The following is an 18,404-nucleotide window of genomic DNA, read 5'->3' as shown; positions in this document are numbered from 1 at the left end:
TGGATTTGAGCAAGGCAATGTTATATGATGGATGATTTCTGAGCCGTGGAGGTGAGTGACCCTAAACTATTTCCAAAGTACTTGTGAAACGTTTCTTGCATTATTTACTTTCGAACTGTTTCCAAAGTTACTTTTGAACTATTTTCTTGCATATCATGCGTGCTTATATGAGAGTGTTCCTTGTTTGATATATTTCCTTGACTTATTGGCTTGTTATTATGGATTGATAATGTGTTAAGTGCTTTCAATGATTGTTAAAACGAGTTTTCTGGGCGAGTGTGTACTTTATCGCACTCGACCTAAATAAATGTGAAATTTTCATGCTTAATGATTAAATGCTACTTGCGCATGAATGTAAGCCTTTTGGACTGAACTGGCCATTGCCCCTTGTTACCGGTCGTCTCGAGCCAGAAGCGGACTCGATCGGGCGATTAGGGACCTGGGTGAACGTTTGGTATACTCGAGTATTACCTTTGTAGGTTGGTGGAGGTTGGTGGAGCCTGGACGATGTCCGGGAAAGGTTGAATGAAAAAAATGCAATTTCAAATGAAACAAAAAAAGGAAATGGCAGGAGAACGAACGTATCCTTTTCATGAATGTTACTATCGCTTTCCATTGTACATGTTTCTTGAATTATTGATACTCCATATTTAATGTTTTGTAAATGTTGTAATTTTTTCTGGACTTATCATTTGATTTATGACATCATTGAAATGAACTATTGTTAAACCGATTTGATTACTGATTTTACTGTTTACTCGCTGAGCTTCTAGCTCACCCCAAAAATGTTTTATTCCCCTCCACAGGGCTCAAGGCGAAGGAAGGCTTGTTGTGATTTTATTGTTGTGGAATTCCTCTTGTGTAATAATTGGGATCATGGATCAGAGTGGCGCAGCGGAAGCGTGGACGCTTCGCTTTTGGATATGTAATTATTTATTGGAGAATTTGATGTAATATTTGAGTTTTATCTTATATTTGTTTGAGGACTGTAGTGAGCGACTGAGTCCCGACGAGAGCTGGGCAGGCGGCCCACCGAACCCTCTGGTTCGCCTTAGGGGGAGGTGGGGCTGTCACAGTTACTGTTCATGGAATCCGGCCAAGTATCCGGCCAGTTCTTGGCCGGATATATGGCCGGATATGTAGGGAAAATTTCAAATTTTTTGGGGTGAGCTACTGCCTCCAATCCGGCCAGAAACCGACTGGATGGGACGTGACAGTCACTGTTCATCCGTGGCTTGTTTTCGTTCTTCGTTTTGTTTGTTTTTATCGGTCATTGTAGCGCTCAAGCACTGCATTATCTTGCGGAACAAGTATTTCAGGGTGTGATTAGCTTAGAAATCCTAGCAAGAGCTGGGCAGGCAGTCCGCTAACCTCTTTGGTTCGCCCTAGGGGAAAGTGGGGCTGTCACAGTTGGTATCAGAGCCTAGGTTAGAAGTCACTTGGGTGAGTTAGAATTGTGTTTCTTCGGACTTGTGGGATTTGTGTTAAGATGCCGTTAAGTGTGACTACCTTGTCTAAGATGTGAACCTTTGCTATCCTTGTAGGTTATGGCTGGAACAAGTGGAGAGGGCGGAGGTGAGCTGTCTCGGAGGCGCTTACGCGTCATTGATTACCAAGAGAGGCCTTGACGTGTGCACGGATCTCAGCCCACGTAATGACCCAGTCCGAGTTCCATTGGGCCCAGTCACACGGGCCAAACTTTTCAAAGAATCCCTCCAAGCCCTTGTTCGAATTGTCCAAGACCAACATGGAGTCCATAGAGATATTGAAGGCTTGGAAGGAGACAATCAAATTATCTACACCATGATCCAAGCCCATGAAGAGTCAAGTGGGCCCCGAGCGAGTTGGCCGAATAGGGCCTTAGGCCTTAGTGTTTAGTTGAGAGTTAGATTAGTTGTTCTAGTAAGAGCATGGGCCGGCCCATCTTGATCCCAAGATGGCCGAATTCCCCTTCCTTGTTTCCCTTAGGTTTTAGTAGCCAATAGCCTATTAAAAGGGTTACTTTGTAAGGCTTTGGGATAGACGTTTTATGAATAAAATTTGCTTAGTTTTCGACTTTCTTCCTTGTGAGAATTTCGAGCCTTTACTTGCTCTTGGCAAGGGTGTTGAGCAATCTTGCGTCTTGTCCTTGATTGTTCTACCAACCTATCCACTGGGGTATTCACCTTCCATTGGAGTCGTCGTTCTACCGCCTTCTACCAATTCGTGTCATCCGTGTTGGTTTTAGGTCCCATAATCCAAGCGTTGGACAACCTCGCTAAATCCTTGGGCAAACGTGCTACGTGTCTCGAAACGTGTTGATCGAGGACCGTATCAGTTGGCTTTAGAGCTTTGGTGGAGGTATCTTCCGTTATATCCATAGTTTTTGTCTTTGCTTTCCTTGTTCCGCTGCCTTGCTTTAAAAAAAAATAACTTGTCCACCGTTTTGTGTTTCGTGTTACGTCAAAATTCTGGCCGTAGATTGTCACCAATCTGCCCGGAACTTGCCTGTGTTGTTGAGTCGTTAATTGGTTCCAATCCTGTCCGTGTTTCATCGTTTGTTGAGTCACAATTCTATCCGTGTTTTTGGTCGTTTGTTGAGTCGCTAGTTGTTTGCAATCTGCCCGAAATTTCATTGATAATTGTTGTCCGGGGTTGGTCTTCTTAGCGTTAGAAGTCTGGCCGTGCATGTGTTCTTGTCACATCTTGCGTTGGTAGTAAACTGCCCAGATTTTTCCTTGGCTATTTGCTTTAGTTTTGTCTCGTTTGTGGTCTGGATTCTGGTTGGCTTGTGACCGTAGTTTGAGTCCTTTGTTGCCTCAAGTTCTGTCCAAATCGTGTGTCGTAGTAGTAAACTCCAAACTGTCCGTGTTCAACAAGGAGACCAAAGAGGGTTCTAGTGGTGGCGGCTAGGGTTTGAGTCTTGCGCTAGGGTTCTTGTTGCCAATTCTGTCCAAGTTTATTTCGGTTATCCAAGTTGTTTTATTTAATCTTCCTAATCTGGTTTTTGGTAAAAACTTGTGGGGGTTGTGAATCTTGAAGAGAATCTACAAGATTTTAAGGTTCTTGAAGTTCTTGAAACCTTGAAACGTATCTTGCTAGTTCTTGGAGGATTGAAAGAGTGCATTGGAGAGCCGACCAGATTTCTGGAATCTTACTTATTCGGCCAAGCATTTGAGTTGTTCTTTAAGTCAAAAAAAAAATAGAAACGAAAAGAAAATAAAGAAGGCCATTCGGGAAGGACAAGAGGCCGAACAAGAAAGAGGAAGAACTCGGTTCTTTTATTGCCAAGACAACTACCATTACATCTTGTTCTAAACCAAAACAGAAAATTCGAACAAAAAAAAAAGGAAAGAAACTCAAAAGTTTTGGCCTACCTCTTCTTGCAATTCTTGATCACCTTGTGCCTTGATAACTTGAACCACCCTTTGAGGTTCTTGAATTTCTTGACCACCTTGTTTCCTGAAAACTTGAACCTCCTTTCGAATAAACAACTTCCTATACTCTCTTGTGGTGGTGAAGGGCTTCCTTGGCCAATGAGTAAAATTCTTGGGAGAGTCTTGAGCAGCCCGTTTGGGGGAGGCTTGAGTGACATTGCTCACATCCTCTTGAGACGCCATTGTCTTGAACCAAAGGCCGAAACTGATTGTGTGTTGCGCAAGGGAGGACGAACCGAATTGCTTGTTTCTTGAGAGTAAAAAAGGGCCGAATTGCTTGTGAGGGGGAGTGCGGCTGTGAGAGGGGTTTTTATGAGGGAGTAACCGACCTTGGTGAGGGGATCTTGGAAGGAGAAAAAATCTGGAATTTTTCGGTTGGAAGAGGAAGAAACCAAATCTGACTTAGAGGTCTTCTTGGAGAGGGATTTGGAAGTTTCTAAAGGTTGTGCAAGAAAGGTCTTCTAAAGAGTTTCCAAAACCAACTAGTTTTCCAAATCAATTTAGGAAACTAAGTAAAACACTTGGATAACTCCTTTGTTTCCCACTTGGCTACCCTCATATATTCTCTCCTACGTTTTAGGAACTCACCCCTACATTTTAGGAAGCTAGGGTTTCTTACTTTTGAGCTCCCATTGGCGCCATTCCCATTTCTGTCCACCGCCATTAACCTTCCAAATTCGTCTAGTCCCGTCTTATTTTTTTGCATCCTACTTCGTGTCTTGCTTCCTGATTACTCTTGTGGAAAAAGTTGGTGACGATTACTGGACTTGAGCGGCATTTCTCAACTACCTAAACCGACAGGTAAAGGTATTTGGCAAGACCACTAGAGTGTTTTTATTTGAGTAATACACACGAGAATGAGTGATACACTAAGGGAGTGAAGTGAGGTTATACCTGCATTGTTTTCTCTTGCTGCTAGCCATTTTGCAGGCATGGAGAAAGAACAACCACCCATAGACTACTCGTTGATGTTCACCGCCATGAAGAACGAGCTCAGGCGAGTTAGTGAGCAACAAATGGATGAACTCTCCAAGAGTCTCACACGAGACTCTCGTTCTAGGTCTCACAATCGGAGTAACCATGACACCAGGGGAGCAAATAGTGAAGACTACTCGGGTAGTGAGGATGATGAACATGCCGAGAGGCCTAGGAGGGACACGTCTAAGAACGAACTCAAGGGACTCAAAATTCAAGTCCCCACGTTCAAAGGCAAGAGTGATCCTGAGGCTTACTTGGAATGGGAAGGCCTCATTGAGATGGTCTTCGACTGTTACAATTATAGCAAGGAACAAAAGGTTAAGGTAGCCACTGTCGAGTTCACCGACTACGCACTAGTCTGGTAGGACCAAGTACGGACCCATAAAAGGCGAATGGGAGAACCACGAGTCCGAACTTGGCGAGAACTCAAGGCATTGATGCGCAAGCAATTTGTTCCAAGCTACTACAATCGTGATCTCCACTCTAAACTTCAAACCCTCACTCAAGGCCACATGAGTGTGGAGGACTACTACAAAGAGATCGAGATGGCCATGATGAGGGCGAACATTCAAGAAGACAGTGAAGCGACCATGGCCAGGTTTCTTCGAGGTCTCAATCCTGACCTTCAAGAAGCCTTGGAGCTCCAATATTATTTGGACATACATGACCTTCTTGAACTTGCCATCAAGGTCGAGAGGGGAAAGAAATTGAGACGTGGGATCCATACCTTTCAAACTTCCAACTCGCCTTCCTGGAAGGGAAACCTACCACGGCGAACAACCCATGAAGCTGGAAATTCGGCTACACCAGCTCCTTCTAGCCAAATTCAAGGTACTGTCTGTAACCGTAATTCCAATTTTACCCCTAACAAAGCTGTTGATGCATCCAGGTCTGCTTCTAAGGCACCACTTGAGACTCCTAAGACTAGGAGTAGGGACATTAAGTGCTTCAAGTGCTAAGGGTTTGGACATATCCAGTCTCAATGTCCAAACCAATGGGTCATGTTAATCACTCACAGTGGTGAGATAGTGTCCGATGATAACGATTGTGAGGAGGCGCCTGGATTGATCGAAGGAGCCTGCCTGGAGGATGACTCCGCTGAGAAAGATTGCTCGCCTACACAAGGCGAAGTAGGTTGCCTGGTGGTCCCAACGAGTGCTAACCGCCCGAGTCAAGGAAGATGGGCAGTTGCAACGAGAGAACTTATTTTACACCCGCTGTAAAATAGGCGAGAAGGTGTGTAGTCTCATCACTGATGGGGTAAGCTGCACCAATGTGGCGAGTTTGCTAATGGTTGAGACCTTGGGTCTCCCAACTACTAGACATCCACACTCCGACCGCCTCCAATGGCTAAGTGAGGATGGCGAGGTACGTGTCTTCAAATAGGTACGCGTTCCCTTTTCCATTGGTAATTACATTGATGAAGTAGTGTGTGATGTAGTGCCTATGCATGCTACACATGTCATCTTGAGGAGGCCTTGGCAATTTGACAAACACGTCACATTCGATGGAAGGGCAAAATAAGTACACACTTTTGCACGATGGCAAACGAAAGGTCCTCACACCACTCACACCTGCGCAAGTTTATGAGGACCAATTAATGTTGCAAAGGGAGTGTGACTTAGACCGTCAAAAGCGAAAGCAAAAGACGGCCGACCCTGGTAAAAGCTCCGCTTCTACGAGCGAGCAAACGACCAAGGGTCAAGTGAGCATACCTAGTGCTACGCATGCCCATCCACCCATTACACCACCCACTAGGAAGCAAAACATGATCATTAAGGCTAAGGATGTTAGGAAAGTTGTGAATTCTGATCAGCCTGTACTCATGATTTGCAAACATGTGCTTTTAGATGTTGCTGAGCTCGATAAGGCATTACCTTCGAGTATGGTTGCTCTTTTGCAGAAATTTAAGGATGTTTTCCCTGACGAGGTCCCTGATGGCTTACCACCCATTCGAGGGATTGAACACCAAATCGACCTGATTCCTGGAGCACAACTACCCAACAAACCTGCTTACCGCATGGGCCCTGAGGAGACAAAGGAGCTTCAACGACAAGTTGATGGCCTATTAGGTAAGGGTTGGGTAAAAGAGAGTCTAAGTCCTTGTGTTGTACTTGTGAAACTTGTCCCCAAAAAGGATGGTACTTGGCGCATGTGCACTGACTGTAGGGCCATTATTGCTATTACTGTGAAATATCGCCGTCCCATTCCTAGACTAGATGACATGCTTGATGAACTCGATGGTGCTATTATATTCACTAAAATTGACCTAAGGAGTGACTATCATCAAATTAGCATGAAAGAAGGCGATGAATGGAAAACGGCTTTCAAAACCAAACATGGTCTCTATGAGTGGCTAGTCATCCCTTTTGGGCTGACTGACGCCCCTAGTACATTCATGCGGTTAATGAACCATGTTTTGAGGTATTTCATTGGAAAATTTGTCATTGTTTACTTTGACGATATTCTAATATATAGTCGCAGTGAATAAGAGCACATGGAGCATGTGAGATTAGTTCTTGAGGCACTTCGACAGGCTCGTTTATACGCTAACCTTGAGAAGTACACCTTTTGTACTAACGAGCTTGTGTTCTTAGGATATGTAGTGAGCTCACAGGGAATCAAAATGGACGAGTCCAAGATTGAGGCATCAAGCAATGGCCAACTCCAACATCCGTCCATGAGGTGCGCAGCTTCCATGGATTGGCAGGCTTCTACCGACAATTTGACAAAGACTTCAGCACCATTGCTGCCCTATTGAGTATGGTTGCTCTTTTGCAGAAATTTGAGGATGTTTTCCCTGACGAGATCCCTGATGGCTTACCACCCATTCGAGGGATTGAACACCAAATCGACCTGATTCCTGGAGCACAACTACCCAACAAACCTGCTTACCGCATGGGCCCTGAGGAGACAAAGGAGCTTCAACGACAAGTTGATGGCCTATTAGGTAAGGGTTGGGTAAAAGAGAGTCTAAGTCCTTGTGTTGTACTTGTGGTACTTGTCCCCAAAAAGGATGGTACTTGGCGCATGTGCACTGACTGTAGGGCCGTTAATGCTATTACTGTGAAATATCGCCGTCCCATTCCTAGACTAGATGACATGCTTGATGAACTCGATGGTGCTATTATATTCACTAAAATTGACCTAAGGAGTGACTATCATCAAATTAGCATGAAAGAAGGCGATGAATGGAAAACGGCTTTCAAAACCAAACATGGTCTCTATGAGTGGCTAGTCATGCCTTTTGGGCTGCCTAACGCCCCTAGTACATTCATGCGGTTAATGAACCATGTTTTGAGGCATTTCATTGGAAAATTTGTCATTGTTTACTTTGACGATATTCTAATATATAGTCGTAGTGAATAAGAGCACATGGAGCATGTGAGATTAGTTCTTGAGGCACTTCGACAGGCTCGTTTATACGCTAACCTTAAGAAGTACACCTTTTGTACTAACGAGCTTGTGTTCTTAGGATATGTAGTGAGCTCACAGGGAATCAAAATGGACGAGTCCAAGATTGAGGCATCAAGCAATGGCCAACTCCAACATCCGTCCATGAGGTGCGCAGCTTCCATGGATTGGCAGGCTTCTACCGATAATTTGACAAAGACTTCAGCACCATTGCTGCCCTATTGACTGCCGTGACCAAGAAGAATGACAAATTCTATTGGGGAGAAGCCCAAGACCAGCATTCCTCACCCTCAAAGACAAACTCACACATGCACCTGTTTTGACATTACCAAATTTTCACAAGACCTTTGAAATTGAATGTGATGCCTCTGGTGTAGGTATTGACGCCGTTCTCATGCAAGACAAGAGGCCTTGTGCATTCTTTAGTGAGAAGCTAGGAGGTGCTGCCCTGAACTACCCCACGTACGATAAGGAGCTCTACGCCCTTGTACGAGCATTAGAGACTTGGCAACACTACCTACGCCCAAGGGAGTTCGTGATACACGCTGATCACGAATCCTTGAAATTTCTCAAGGGCCAACCCAAGTTGAGCAAGCGCCATGCCAAATGGGTAAGTTTCATTGACACCTTCTCTTATGTCATTAAGTACAAAACTGGCAAAACGAATGAGGTAGCTGATGCTTTATCACGTAGACATTTCTTGCTTGCTGTGCTTGATGCTAAGTTGTTAGGATTTGAAATGCTTAAGGACCTATATGCACATGACACTGACTTCAGTGATATCTATGCATCTTGTATGAAGAGCCCACATGGAAAGTATTTTTTGCACAATGGATTTTTGTTTTATGTGGATAAATTGTGTGTCCCTAACTCTTCCATTCGTGATCTTTTGATTAGAGAGGCACACAGTGGTGGTCTCATGGGACACTTTGGCATTGTTAGACTCTAGCCATGTTACAGGAGCACTTTTACTGGCCATACATGCGTAGAGATGTTGAACGCATGGTTGGTAGATGTGTCACTTGTCATAAGGCAAAGTCTAAAACTAATCCATACGGCCTGTATACCCCATTGCCTATTCCTCACTATCCTTGGGTAGTCTTGCCTATGGATTTTGTCTTAGGACTACCTAGGTCACCAAGGGGTAATGATTCCATCTTTGTCGTGGTTGATAGATTCTCTAAGATGGCACATTTTATCCCCTGTCATAAAAATGACGATGCATCTCATATTACTAATTTGTTCTTCAAAGAAATTGTCCGTCTGCATGGCATGCCTAAGACCATTGTTAGTGATAGAGATGTAAAGTTCTTGAGTTATTTTTGAAAGACTTTGTGGTCTAAACTTGGCACTAGATTGTTATTCTCCACCACCAGTCATCCACAAAGCGATAGGCAAACTGACATTGTCAATCGCACACTTGGTACTCTACTTCGGGCTTTGATTAAAAAGAATCTTAAATCATGGGAAGAGTGTTTGCTTCATGTTGAATTTGCTTACAATCGAACTGTTTATAGTGCAACACACTACTCACCTTTTGAGATCGTTTATGGTTTTAACCCCCGACCCCCCTGGATTTGGTACCCATACCTTCCTCTGAGCACACAAGCTTAGATGGGAAAAAGAAAACTGATTTTGTGCGCAGGTTACATGCAGCCGTTAGGGCAAACATTGAGAGGCGTACTCAGCAATACATCCAGCACCGTCGTAAGATGATTTTTGAGCCTGGAGATTGGGTTTGGCTACACTTGAGGAAGGAGAGATTTCCCAAGCAGCGACAAAACAAGTTATCCCCAAGAGGAGATGGACCCTTTCGAGTACTCCAACGAGTCAATGACAATGCATACAAATTGGAGCTACCTGGGGAATACACGGTTAGCGCGACCTTCAATGTCACAGATTTGAGCCCATTTCTTGACGAGGAGGATCCAGATTTGAGGGCAAATCCTTCTCAAGAGGAGGAGACTGACTTGTGCACGGATCTCAGCCCACGTAATGACCCAGTCCGAGTTCAATTGGGCCCAGTCACACGTGCACGGGCCAAACTTTTCAAAGAATCCCTCCAAACCCTTGTTCGAATTGTTCAAGACCAACATGGAGTCCATAGAGATATTGAAGGCTTGGAAGGAGACAATCAAGTTATCTACACCATGATCCAAGCCCATGAAGAGTCAAGTGGGCCCCAAGCGAGTTGGCCGAATAGGGCCTTAGGCCTTAGTGTTTAGTTGAGAGTTAGATTAATTATTCTAGTAAGAGCATGGGCCGGCCATCTTGATCCCAAGATGGCCGAATTCCCCTTCCCTGTTTCCCTTAGGTTTTAGTAGCCAATAGCCTATAAAAAGGCTTGCTTTGTAAGGCTTTGAGATAGACGTTTTATGAATAAAATTTGCTTAGTTTTGAACTTTCTTCCTTGTGAGAATTTCGAGCCTTTACTTGCTCTTGACAAGGGTGCTGAGCAATCTTGTGTCTTGTCCTTGATTGTTCTACCGACCTATCCACTGGGTATTCACCTTCCATTGGAGTCGTCGTTCTACCGCCTTCTACCAATTCGTGTTGTCCGTGTTGGTTTTAGGTCCCGCAATCCAAGCGTTGGACAATCTCGCTAGATCCTTAGGCAAACGTGCTACGTGTCTCGAAACGTGTTGATTGAGGACCGTATCAGGCCTGGAGGTCCGATCCGGCTTTGGTATACTGCTAGTCGGACCCGCCGTTGTAGTCATTGCTAGAATTACTCCTACGTTGACCACGTGGTCGTGGCGGTACTAGACGAAAGAAGGAGGCTTAGACGTGCCGCCGCCAAGGATCATACTGAGATGTTTAGACTGAGAGGCATCATGAGGATGCAAGCAGACCGGATTGGGGAGCTCCAGGGGGACATAGCCATGGAGCAGGAGCAAACGAACGCTCTTAGAGGGGAGCACACCAAGTGAAAGTACAAGTGAAAGTTTCGGGCGACGGAACTCATGAAGAGGGGAGCACACCAAGTTCTAGTCAAGGGGGAGAGTCCGTGGGTTCAGTTGGGAACTAGGTTAGAGCTCCTTTGAGCTATGTTTTGATCCCATGAGGGGAATAGTTAGGGAAAGCTCTTAGTTAGCTACTTTTGTATTTTGGCCTAACTTTGTATATTGTCTCCCATGAGGGGAGGACCCCTTTAGTTTCATGGGATTACTTTTGTATGTACTTGACTAACTGCTCCTGTATGACTGTTTGAAACAGTTATGTATTCTATGTATAAATGTTCTATATGTATATATGCCTTATGTGGTGTTTACTTTTGGTTATTTGTTCATGCTTATATATCTATGCTTATGTGCCCCTTTAACATTATATCTGTGCCTCGACCTTAGTTTGACTTAAATCAATGGAGGGCACTCGTAGTGGACGAGGCCGTGGGCGCGGAGATAGGCAACCCACGACTGAAGGAGGTATTAGGGAAACCACCTCTGAACCAAACCCTGAACCTAGGGTTGATCCTAATGTCCAAATAGCTGCTGCTATTCAGCAAATGACTGACTTGTTAGCCCACGTAGTGCAACACCAGGGCCAACATCCTGTTCAGCAACCTGGGAACCCTGGCAATCTCGCAGAGGGTGAGGATCGAGCCCTCGAGAGATTTCAAAAGTTCTCTCCACCAAAATTTCTGAGAGGGCCAGATCCGGACGTGGCCGAAAGGTGGTTGGAGAAAATGATAGACATCTTTGCTACACTATTCAGAGGAAAGACAGGTTACTTTCACTGTCTTCCAGTTGGAAGGGGCCACCCATTCTTGGTGGAACGTGATACAAATGAAGTGGAAATAGGAGCAAACACCAAGAACATGGATGAACTTCATGAAGGAGTTCAACGCGAAATACTTTCCACCTCTAGTCTAGGAAAGAAAGGAGGACGAGTTCATTAGACTCCGTCGGGGGACTCAAATTGTGGCTGAGTACGAGAGCCAGTTTACTCGATTATCCAAGTTCGCCTCTGAACTCATTCTGGCCGAGCAAAGGAGAGTTCGGCATTTTATTCAGGGGCTAAATGTGGAAATCCAAAAGGATCTGGCGGTAGCCCAGATCAATACCTTTAGTGAAGCCGTGGAGAAAGCTTTGCGAGTTGAAAATGCAAGGCTTCAAGTTAAGAACTTCCAGGTGAAGAAACGGGGATTTTCTGCGAGTAGTTTGACTCAAGGGGATAAAAGTACCCCTCCCAAGTTTGGAAGGAGAGCCGGAGGAGGAAGGCTACCGGGAATGGCACGAGGAACTCTGCCAAGAGGTGGTCAAACTGGACGAGGCTAGCAAAGAAGTGCCTCACAGGGAAGTTCAGCTTCTGTTGCTCGTGGTCCTTGTGTATTTTGTGGGAGACCAAATCACACGGAGGAAAACTGTTGGAGGAAGGAAAGAAAATGCTTACGCTGTGGGAGTGCGGAGCATCAAATCGCCAACTGTTCGGTTTTACTTCGAGAGGCGAGAGTAACTTCTTCATCATCGAAGGCTAACTCGAGACTATCTACGGTGGGAGGGACAAAACCAAATGTACCTGCGTGGGTGTACTCCCTTGAGCAACGCCCAGTCCCAGATTCCGCTGAAGTGGTGGAAAGTACGATTCCTGTCTTCCACCATCTAGCTAAGATTTTAATAGACCCCGGTGCTACCCATTCCTTTGTCAACCCCGAATTCATGTGTGGAATTGATATACAACCTGTTAGTTTGCCTTATGACTTGAAAGTTAGTACTCCTAGGGGGGACAAACGTTTGATCGCTAGTAGGATGTATGCAAATTGTGAAATTTGGATAGAAGAGAGAAAGCTTTTGGGGAATCTTATAAGTTTAGCTATTAAGGGGTACGATGTTATATTGGGTATGGACTAGTTAGCTAAGTACGATGCCCAACTTGATTGTAAGAGAAAAGTGGTAGAATTTCATATACCAGGGGAGGCGACTTTAAGGCTAGATATAAGGGGTAGTCTAGCCTCATCTGCATTGATTTCGGGTATTCGAGCTAGGAAACTACTGAGTAGAGGGGCCCAAGGATTCCTAACCTTTCTTATAAACACTCCCACTGATAAGTTGAAGGTAGAAGATGTATCGGTAGTGAGTGAATATCCGGATGTATTTCCTGATGAATTAGTAACTTTACCTCCGGAAAGAGAGATAGAGGTCAAGATTGACCTATTACCGGGAACGTCACCTATCTCTAAGACCCCATATCGAATGGCACCTGCTGAGTTCAAGGAGTTGAAGTTGCAGCTGCAAGACCTGTTGGAGCGTGGGTTTATACGTGAGAGTGGGTCTCCTTGGGGGGCACCTATGTTATTTGTTAAGAAGAATGATGGGATCTTGCGGTTGTGTATAGACTATCGGGGGTTGAACAATGTGACTATTAAGAATAAATACCCACTACCCCATATCGATGAGTTGTTTGATCAGTTGCAAGGTGCAGTGGTCTTCTCGAAGTTAGACCTCCGACAGGGATATTATCAGTTGTTAATCCGGAAGGAAGACGTACCAAGAACTGCCTTCAATTCTAGATATGGGCATTTCGAATTTGCCGTTATGCCCTTTGGCTTGACTAATGCTCCTGCCGCCTTTATGGATTTGATGCATCGGGTTTTCAAACCCTATTTGGACCGATTCGTCGTTGTGTTTATCGATGACATTTTGGTCTATTCAAAAACCCGAGAGGAGCATGAGCAGCATCTGAAGTTAGTCTTACAAACCCTAAGAGAGCATCAGTTGTACGCAAAGTTTATTAAGTGTGAATTTTGGCTGGAAAAAATCTCTTTCTTGGGGCATGTGATTTCAAAAGAAGGTATCACGGTAGACCCGGCGAAAGTAGAGGCAGTGACTGAATGGAAGAGGCCAGAAAACCCCACTGAGATTCGTAGCTTTTTATGGTTGACTGGGTACTATAGACGCTTCATTAAGGACTTTTCCAAACTTGCCGGCCCTTTAACCGACCTGACGAAGAAAAATGGTCGTTTTGTGTGGGATACTAGGTGTGAAGTCAGTTTTCAGGAATTGAAAAGAAGACTAACCATGGCACCTATTCTAGCCTTGCCTAACGGTAAGGATAGTTTCACTGTTTATGCTGATGTTTCAAGGGAAGGATTGGGGTATGTGTTGATGCAAAATAAGAACGTGATTGCTTTTGCCTCTAGGAAGTTGAAACCTCACGAACAAAACTATCCCACGCATGACTTGGAGTTAGCCGCCATTATCTTTGCTCGGAAAAAGTGGAGACACTACCTGTACGGGGTAACCTTTGAAGTTTATTCTGATCATAAGAGCCTGAAGTACCTCTTTTCCCAAAAGGAGTTAAACATGAGGCAGCGACGGTGGATGGAATTTTTGAAAGACTATGACTGTACGATCAACTACCATCCGGGGAAGGTGAATGTAGTAGCTGATGCCTTAAGTTGAAAGGCTCAAATAGCTGGGTTAATGGTCAAGGAGTGGGAAATGTTGGGAGCAGTTAGTGAGTGGAACCCTAGATTGGAACGTCAAAAGGTGACTTTTAGAAATATCCGGGTGACATCCACTATATTAGGCCGAATCAAAGAGGCCCAGAATGAGGATCCGATGGTACAGAAGTGGGTGAAAAATGTGGAAAAGGAGGAAGTGCCTGATTTTAATTTGAGTCCTGAAGGGATTTTAAGATATAGGAATCGAGTAATAGTGCCTAAAGATGAAATTTTGAAAAGAGATATTCTGGAGGAAGCCCATCGATCGAAATATACGATCCATCCTGGGAGCAACAAGATGTATCAGGATTTACGAAGGTTGTACTGGTGGGATAAGATGAAGAGGGAGATTGCTCAATATGTACAAACCTGTCTTGTCTGCCAGCAAGTTAAAGCTGAACATCAAAAACCCTCTGGATTGTTGCAACCTCTTGAGATACCCGAATAGAAGTGGGACAATATTACAATGGATTTCGTCTCCGGATTGCCAAGGACACAAAAGGGACATGGTACTGTTTGGGTGATCGTTGACCGGTTAACCAAATCGGCCTACTTCTTACCTGTAAATATGAAGTATTCCATGGACAAGTTGGCTCAGTTATATATGGAGGAAATTGTGAGGCTACATGGGGTCCCAATGAGTATAGTTTCCGACCGAGATCCTCATTTCGTGTCGAGGTTTTGGCAAAAGTTTCAAGAGACCTTGGGAACCAAACTTAACCTTAGAACCGCTTATCACCCTCAGACGGATGGACAGTCGGAGTGAACGATTCAAACCCTCGAGGATATGTTAAGGACTTGCATTTTGGACTTTGGGGGTAATTGGGGCCAACATATGAGTTTAGTAGAGTTTGCCTACAATAATAGTTACCATTCGTCAATTCAAATGGCACCGTATGAAGCTCTCTATGGACGGAAGTGTCCTCACCGATCTATTGGAATGAAGTAGGGGAAAAGAAGGTTCTAGATCCAGCAACCATTCCATGGATGGAGGATACACAAGACAAAGTTAAGTTGATACGTCAGAGACTCCAAACAGCTCAAAACCGCCAAAAGAGCTACGCGAACAATCGAAGGAAAGATTTGGAGTTCGAAGTTGGAGACCGTGTTTTTCTTAAGATCACACCGCTACGAAGTGTCACTGTGGGTAGAGGGAAGAAACTCCAACCACGATTCATAGGACCTTTCGTGATTCTTCAACGAGTTGGGAAAGTGCATATCGACTCGAGTTACCACCAAGTTTGTCCCGAATTCACGACGTCTTCCATGTTTCGCTGCTTAAAAAGTACTATCTTGATCCAACCCATATTGTACGACCAGAGGAAATTGAGATAGATGAAGCACTCACCTATGAGGAGAAACCTGTGCAATTACTCGATCGAAAGGTTAAGGAGCTCAGAAATAAACAAATTTCACTAGTAAAGATCTTGTGGAGAAACCACGGAGTTGAAGAGGCAACCTGGGAGATGGAAGAAGAGATGCAAAAGAAATACCCTGAACTATTTTGAATCACGGTAAGAAATTTCGAGGACGAAATTCTTTAAGGGGGAGAGAGTGTGAGAACCCGAAAATTTTCTTAATATCTAGGCCTTATTTTCTTTCTTTGCACACGCTTTATATATTTTTGTTAGTATATTAATTTTATAGATATTTTTTTTATAAGTAAATATAGTTTTAAATCATTTTTCTAGTATAAGTTAGTTTTTGAAATATTAGGAGTGTATATTGGACGTGGGACCCACTAGTGCGTTAAGTGCGATAACTTTGGGCAATTAGGTTAAGTTTTACATAAAGGAAGTAAGTTACTAGGTGTTAGGAGATTATTAGAGGTTATCTAGATGAATTAACCATGAAGAGACAAGAAGATAGGTTTGAGCTTAAAAGGGTGCTAGGTGTCGCGACATGATTGAATGTGGACTTTGACCACTATTTGCCAACTTTACTAAAAATCAAATTTGACCCAAAATCATCTTCATTTTGCTCCTTCTTGGCTGAGCTTCTTGAGAGGAAAGAAGAGAGAGACCATCAACTTATTTCTTCCATTTCTTGCACACAACTTGTGATCCAACCATTAAAACTTCCAATTACTCCATAAAAGTCCTTTGCTAGGAAGGATTAAAGAAGGTGGTGGAGTGGTTTTAGAAGAGGAGGTTCTAAGTTGCTATCTTTCTTGAGTTTATAAGGTAAGTTACTAAGAAATCCTCCCTTTGTTCTTAATAATGGTAAATTAGTGGTTGTAGTAGCTAAAAGTGCTATTTTGTGGAAGATTTTATGGTTGAAAGTAAAGTTTTGATAAATTTTAGATTTATTGGTGATTTTTCTAATTTTATATGATAATTATTGGTTGGCCATGAATGATAGCTTGATATGGTGTAATATGGAGCTTGTGTACGTTAGTTATGGTTGTTTGCGAAAAATTTCATATTTGTGCGGAAAATTTCAGTTTTAGGGTTTCAAATTTGGGATTTTTCTAGGGTTTGTTGTGGAGCTTTTAATTGGCTTTGAATGAAGGGTGTTATAACCATAATAAGGTGTGTCGTTTAGTCTATGATTGGTATATGTACTTGTGATGGTTTTTGGGTGAAAATTGGTGATGAATGGTAGGATGGAAAATGTGAAAATTAAGGGGAAATGCTGTCCAAAGTTGAGGAAATTGGGTACCTTTGAGTGGGGAGTGAGAGTGAGTAGAAAAAAGGGTCTCAGGGTTGGTTGTGCTTAGTACCCAATGTTATACCATTTCACTTCTTAGTTATATTTTGGTCTTGTATTGGTAGTTCATTGAAGAGGTTATGACTCGTGCTTGAGTCTTAATTGTTGTATTCTTGCTTGTTATAGGTCGTGCCGGTAATACGGGGCCTACGTCGGAAGGAAATTTGTAAACTTGTTTACTTGAACCGGTGAGTGTATCCTTGTATGGTTTAATGCTTAAATGATTGTTTATACCTGATTTTGTGAACTTGGTTGACTTGAATGAGACGAGAGTGTACTTCACCGCTCTTGTTCTCTTATCTGTATGACTGCTACTGTATAACTGTGAAACTGTACTTGTGCATGATTTGATGTTGTTTGGAGAATTGTATCCAATGACTTTATTGTGATATCTAAGCTCTTACCTCATTGGTCGTTATTCGGGTCGAACTGGCAAGGGTTTGGTCGGTTCGATAACGAACCAAGAGTGACTATTAGTCAAGTGGAGTGTTATCTCCTCGACCCTGTGGTATACTCGAGTCTTGCCTTCTCTGTTTCTATGAGGTGTTCGGGCCCGATAAGGGGGATGTTTGGTGGAAGGAATGTGGTGTAAAGTGGGATCTACGGTCTTGTTCTTTTTTTTTTTTCCAAATGTTGACGGAGGGTCAACGGGTTTGAGATCAAGTACGGCAAGTGGAAAGTGGCTCTTGAGAGCCGACTGTATCCTTTTAACCTTGGTTGTTGTGATGTAATCTCTTATGTGTTCCTTGATTAAGCATGATTATCTTTGTGCGTCTTGTTGGTACCTCACGAGCGTAAGCTCACGCTCGTTATCTTTGTTTTCCTTACAGGAACAACTTTTGGAATCACGTTTTGAGAAGCGAGTTGAGCTAGTTAGGCAATCTTTTGTTCTTTTGTATAGCTCATCGGAAGTGGGAAAAACCCTATATGTGTTTTGCCCCATGTTTCCTTTTGGATTTGTAAAGTTTGTAAATGCGGGTTTATAAAAGTGTTTCTCATGTGTATGGGTTATATGTTTCCTTGGTATGTACATGCTTTATTGGTAGATAAAGTTTACTTGTACTTGGTTGGATTTTGGATGAGTGCGGAAGTTGAACGAGGAAAGCAAAAAATTTTTGGAGGTTACTGTTCATGGAATCCGGCCAAGTATCCGGCTAGTTCTTGGCTGGATATCTGGCCGGATATGCAGGGGAAATTTCAAATTTTTTGGGGTGAGCTACTGCCTCCAATCCATCTAGGAATCCTGCCGGATTGGGACGTGGCAGTCACTGTTCATCCACGGCTTGTTTTCGTTCTTCGTTTCGTTTGTTTTTATCGGTCATTATAGCACTCAAGCACTGTATTATCTTGCGGAACAAGTTTTTCAGGGTGTGATTAGCTTAGTAGTCCTGGCGAGAGCTGGGCAGGCAGTCCACCAACCTCTTTGGTTCGCCCTAAGGGAAGGT

At 43.7% G+C, this 18,404-nt stretch overlaps 1 protein-coding gene across 1 annotated transcript; it reads left to right on the top strand.

Annotated features, from left to right (window-relative positions):
* The first annotated feature begins 7,292 nt into the window (after positions 1-7,292).
* On the top strand, positions 7,293-10,738 carry LOC113774129. Its single transcript, XM_027318699.1, has 5 exons — positions 7,293-7,515; positions 8,186-8,418; positions 8,479-8,624; positions 9,164-9,231; positions 10,575-10,738. Exons 1-5 carry the CDS (start codon positions 7,293-7,295, stop codon positions 10,736-10,738), a joined length of 834 nt encoding a protein of 277 aa, XP_027174500.1.
* The last annotated feature ends 7,666 nt before the right edge of the window (positions 10,739-18,404 follow it).

The sequence above is a fragment of the Coffea eugenioides genome, chromosome 6 (assembly GCF_003713205.1).
Source record: "Coffea eugenioides isolate CCC68of chromosome 6, Ceug_1.0, whole genome shotgun sequence".
Lineage (NCBI taxonomy): Eukaryota > Viridiplantae > Streptophyta > Magnoliopsida > Gentianales > Rubiaceae > Coffea > Coffea eugenioides.
Note: the sequence above shows the minus strand (reverse complement) of the source record. Positions and strands in the feature narration are given on the sequence as shown.